Source organism: Trifolium pratense, linkage group LG2 (assembly GCF_020283565.1).
Source record: "Trifolium pratense cultivar HEN17-A07 linkage group LG2, ARS_RC_1.1, whole genome shotgun sequence".
In the NCBI taxonomy this organism is placed as follows: domain Eukaryota; kingdom Viridiplantae; phylum Streptophyta; class Magnoliopsida; order Fabales; family Fabaceae; genus Trifolium; species Trifolium pratense.
In genome coordinates this window covers 49,719,505-49,724,751 of record NC_060060.1, presented here as the reverse complement: position 1 = coordinate 49,724,751, position 5,247 = coordinate 49,719,505, and the positions used below count along the sequence as shown (strand labels likewise).

Here is a 5,247-nt window from a genome sequence, read left to right as displayed (position 1 = left end):
AAATTATACGCACTAATTAATCTTTTATACTATATATTGAATTATAGTATCCAATTAAGAATCAAATGCACAGTGTATGAGTATGACAACAAACCGTTTTCATAACGACATGACAATTTATGGATTACCAACTTATTTTGGTAGATGTAATAGGATCCATTGTAATCTTTTCGAAATGTATAAACACATCTTTAATATCTATCTTATATTTACATCACTTTTTATTATTATTATTTTGTTGTTGTTGATGTTATTATTATAATTTTCATAATACTTATTGTTTTAATTTATACAAATGATTTTTCAACATTACAATATAAAATACCGCATAATACCCGTGCATCGCACGGGTGTGGGACTAGTTAGACATTATACAAACAAATTCACATACCAAAATTTAGTGATATAACCTACTTGTTCTGCTATTAACTTATATATACATGTTGGATACAACAAAAGCTACCATAACTTCAAGAAACCAGACATGTCATGTTGAAGATTTTTCTCATGCTATGGACAAAACATGTATAGTTGCACTAAAAACATAGCCTGCATTTTGTGAGATCACGTCAAGCAATCATTGCCGCCTCATCGGTGTCTGGAATAACAATGTCAAGCCTCATCATTGGCTTGTACTCAACTGGTATACTCGCACCAGCTTGCACACACACTTCTACAACAGCAGGAGCCTTTCCATAATATCTCTTCAGTTTGGATTGAATGGGAGGTCCATTAATGTCTCTAACATGCCACACATAGTTTGGAGGTAAAACTTCATCTATAGTAGCATCTTGCCAACCATGTTTTCCATCTCTCCATTGATGCTTAAAGGATCCGCAAAGTTTTGCATTGTGACCCCACGGTCCCACATGAACCTCCGAACAATAACCACATGCTTTCACTGTGTATTTCTTCATCAACTTCCTAACACCCTTTTTAACAATTTGATATGCATCGATTGTTTCTTGGGCGATTTTAGGTATGTCTGACAACGGTGGAGGTGGAAACCGCTCGCAAGCTCGGTAAGTATCAAAGTCAAGGATGGCAGAGGACTTTGCAACGTGCAATGACTCAGGCTCCTCTAGATTTCCACCTTTGTCAATTACTTTTTTCCCAAACATTCGTATGGGATTACTCCTTCGGCGTGAAGGAAACTCTGGGATATCCACGCCAGCTTGAATGCAGAGCTCGACAACAGCTGGAATCCGGTCATATTCAAACCGTGTATCGTGCATAACGCGCCTACCAAATGGGTCAAAAAGATGATAGGACTCAATTGGGACAATTATATCATTGACGGTACCCTTGACCCAAGCATGGGAACTATGACGCGTTGAACTTGTTCGACCTTCGCAATCTAGAATGCAGTGACCCGTGGGAGCCACATGAACTTCCGAGCATTCACTGCAGTAATTCAGTTGACAATAATTTAACTCCTGCAGTAGCATTAAAATAAAAAGAAAACCAATGCAAAGAAACTTGGACATGGATAAAAAACTAAGAGTGAAAACTCGGTGTGATCTTTGAGAAAAAATGCATAACCCAATTCAGTTCCTGAGAAAAGTTAAAGCAACTATTAGTCCATGAAAAAAATAAACCGAAATAACTTAGTCCCTAGTTGAACATTACCAAATTTCCAATTTAGTTCAGGTAGGGACTAAATTATCCCAATTTATTTTTCTCAAGGACTAAAGTTTGTTTTTATTTTTCTCAGAGACTAAATTGGATTCCTAATTTTACTAAAAAACATAGAAGATAGGCACAGTATGGTCTACCTACAGCCATATACAGGAATGACATGCAATAACTCGGAAAGGCCTTTAATCAAAAGCTTCCAAGCATCAAATACTTCATAAGCAACGGGAACTAGGTCTGGAACAAGCAATCCATTCTTTGGAGGTTCAAGAGGTTTCTCTATTCCCTTGCTAGTAAGTTTTCGTTCCATCTTTGCAGCTTGTTTGATTTCATTAAAGGGAATAGGGTATGGTTTTTTCTTCCCTTTTGGTAACTTCGGTGGGAAATCAACATTTTGTGTTGACTGTTTTGGTCTCCACACAGATTCGTCAGGTCTAAGCTTCCGATTAGCACAAATTATAACTCCAGGTAATGTCGATCTACACTTGTCAAATTGTTGAAACTTAAACTGCCACAAAGACAAAGCTAAGTGTAAGGCTACAATAAACTATTGACAAGGAAAAAAAATACTTTAAGAAAATAACAAACGCTAAAATATGAGAATTGGTCGGCCAACTTTTGATTCCTTTTTGCCCCCTTCTATGTGACATGTCAATCTCTATACCTGGTTCCAAAAACCATCAGTTATGCTGATATAGGATTTGTATTGGGTGCAGTTAAAGCACCATGTATCACACCAGTTGCCATATCAAGGATGTTAGATTAGATCAAGATTGGATGGTCTATATTTCGACCTTACCAAATGACATTTTAAATAAAAACTTAAAATATAAACTGTCTGATTTTGATCTAACGACCATGATCTTCCGAAAGCAGTGATTGCAAATACATCAATCCAAATCCCATATGAACATATAATATATTAACATCTGATATAATATCATATTCAATTAATGCACCGAGCGCCACCAACAATGTGGCTTGGTGCAATCTTGTGGCAACAACATAGTCACAGCACAGCTGTGGCGGCTACCGCATGCATCTACTTTGATAGGCCCACTCGTAATAAGTGAGGAAATGATTCTAAAATCAAAGGAAAATATTCGGGCAATTGGTTTGGGTGGTCTAAGGCTGAGCAGAGAAATTGGTTCTCTCTCAGATTTGGATTTATCCTTCACTGTTATGCTATTGAATATTGATCATCTTGCAAGGAGCATAGCTCCATTCTACTGTCATTTTAATTCCTTGTCAGTTACAGAAGTTTCTTGTAAAGAGGATTCATTGTCTATTTGAGAGAGTTATCAATACATTTTTCTTGGTTTACTTCTTTTCAAACGGGAGGCGGGGTGATGAATCCCTAGAATCACAATATTTCGATAACGGTTCATTACATCTTACGAATGGTACTGATTACAAATTCAGTTATCAATGTTATAGAATGACCAATTATTGATGTTTAACTAGTGTTCAACGCAAGAGAGGTCAACATTTTATTCCCCATATGAATTCAGCATTGCATGGAGTACAACTCAAGTTGCCTCAGTGTCAGCGACAAAATGCTAGCAATATCAAGATGGATATTTCTGGATGCAACATGGGAAATTGATGAAACAGAACAAATTGCATTCAGTAACTAAAAAAACTTCTTAGACATCCTAATGAGTGTTAACAATCATGGAGTGCAGAAAATAGCAGTTTGTTCAAATTACATTATGCTACAACACTATAGCGCCACTATAACTCCTATTTGACAACACTTTGTACTAGATAGCGTATTGCGGAACAACAGGGATTTCTTCAAATTCCGCTACACTAGAACGCCACTATCTGACAACATTGATCCTAATAAATAGAATTAGCAAACAAGAGTTATGCAGAAAAATCATTGCAGTGAAGCTAACTCTCTAGAGTGACATCTGAGTGTGAATTTCAACTTACATGAACAATGAAATGAAAGATGTAAGTCTGAGATTACTCTACTATAAAGTACATGAAGATCGAGCTCTTCTCACAGTCACAGTTACACACGTCAGGAAAATATCAACCATTTTAGATAAATTTCTCAAGAAGCATTTAATATATATCATAAAAAAAATCTTGCAATTATTACAAGTTTTTTAGACAGTATGAGTTGGAATTAGCTTCTGTATCTCAATTTTTTCAAAAACAGTTTCATTTAACTTCTCCATAAACAAAGGAAAGCTTATAAAACATTAGCTTTATGTCAATTGAGAAACTCTTATAAGTAAGAAACTAATTCAAATTGAACCTATCTCAATATTGAAATCATTGATTGATCAATACCAACAAATTTTAACTTAAAGTAACACTTTCATTTCCACTATTCATTGCTACCCTAGGCTTGAACTACCAAATAGTACTTACTACCTTTGTCCCCGACCCTAAATATAAGCCTCATTTTAAATGAATAGATACATTTATCACTATTTTCAAAATATACTCTTTATAATACTCTTACATTAAATATACTCCTTCCGGTTACTATTATAAGAAAAAAAAACCATTTTAGGTTCGTTGAAAAACTAATGTATGTGGTTTATATTACAGACCAAATACATCAATTTTTCAATGAATCTAAAAGATGGTTTTTTCCTTATAATAATGACCGGACCCAAAACCCGTGCCCCAGCCCATCAAACGTCCTGCAACTTTTTATCATCTGAGTTGCCCTTACAGAACAAATACATGTGAAAATTACAACATGAGCTTGTAATAAGTAACAGTAGTAGTAGTAGTAGTAGTAGTATGAATATATAAAATGCAAGGATTAATGAAAATAGCTAGATAAAATAGAAAAACAAATATAGATAGGCAAAAAATGGGAAAAAAGTAATAGAAAAACCTTGAAAGTAGAAGAGTATGAGTTAGAAGCTGATAAGTGATACCCTATAAACACCATACTGCAGGTAAAACAATTGTTTTAGCTGATTAAATTCTGAAATAAATTCTGTCTATTGTCTATTGTTTATATTCAGATTTTGGAAGAAAATAAAAACCTTTTGGAAGAATTTCGCTGCTTCTGGTGGCCGGCGACCGTCCAGCGGCGTTTTCCGGCGAAGTTGATTGGGTTTGGGAGTTGTGATTACAATCCAATCTATTTGTGTGTAATAATAGGTTCGTAGTATTTTATTTTATTTTTGCTAAATTGGTTTATTTTATCTAGTAGATTTCTTTTCTTTTTTTTTTTTCGGTAGAAAGTTTATCTAGTAGATTTACATGATTAAATTCACATTTTGTCCATCTAAAAAAACACATTTTGTACTTTATTTTATCTATTTTAAGTTGGTCTCTTATATTTTAAAAGTTTTAAGTTGGTTTTTTATTTTTTTGTCGTTCAATTAATTAGTCCATCCGTTCAATATTTTACTAACACCGTTAGTGTTTGACATGTGGCAAAAGGAAACCACCAATAATCTTTTGACACGTGTCAAGATATAACAATGTTAGTAAAAAATTTGACGGGAGAGACTAACTACTTGAATAACTGAAAAGATAAGGACCAATTTGAAACTTTTAAAAGATAAAAAACAACCTTAAAACCTAAAATAAAGATAAAAGATGAAATATGTAATTAATCCTTTTATTTTTGTT

General features: G+C 34.2%; 1 protein-coding gene across 1 annotated transcript; it reads right to left on the bottom strand.

Moving 5' to 3' along the window:
* Positions 1-369: 369 nt before the first annotated feature.
* LOC123911516 (APO protein 1, chloroplastic) lies at positions 370-4,810 on the bottom strand. Its single transcript, XM_045962941.1, has 4 exons — positions 4,653-4,810; positions 4,499-4,556; positions 1,776-2,143; positions 370-1,404 (listed from the first exon to the last, which is right to left on the bottom strand). The coding sequence occupies exons 2-4, from the start codon at positions 4,553-4,555 to the stop codon at positions 570-572; spliced, it is 1,260 nt and encodes a 419-aa protein (XP_045818897.1). The 5' UTR covers position 4,556; positions 4,653-4,810; the 3' UTR covers positions 370-569.
* Between the last annotated feature and the right edge of the window lie 437 nt (positions 4,811-5,247).

What these genes read in the sequence shown, in the direction of transcription:
- LOC123911516 (XM_045962941.1), bottom strand. Translation starts at nt 4,555, where the DNA reads ATGGTGTTTATAGGGTATCACTTATCAGCTTCTAACTCATACTCTTCT. An exon ending in CATACTCTTCTACTTTCAAG is followed by an intron (nt 2,144 to 4,498) that starts GTTTTTCTATTA and finishes TCTTTGTGGCAG; the next exon opens with TTTAAGTTTCAACAATTTGA. An exon ending in ATTCCTGTATATGGCTGTAG is followed by an intron (nt 1,405 to 1,775) that starts GTAGACCATACT and finishes GAATTACTGCAG; the next exon opens with TGAATGCTCGGAAGTTCATG.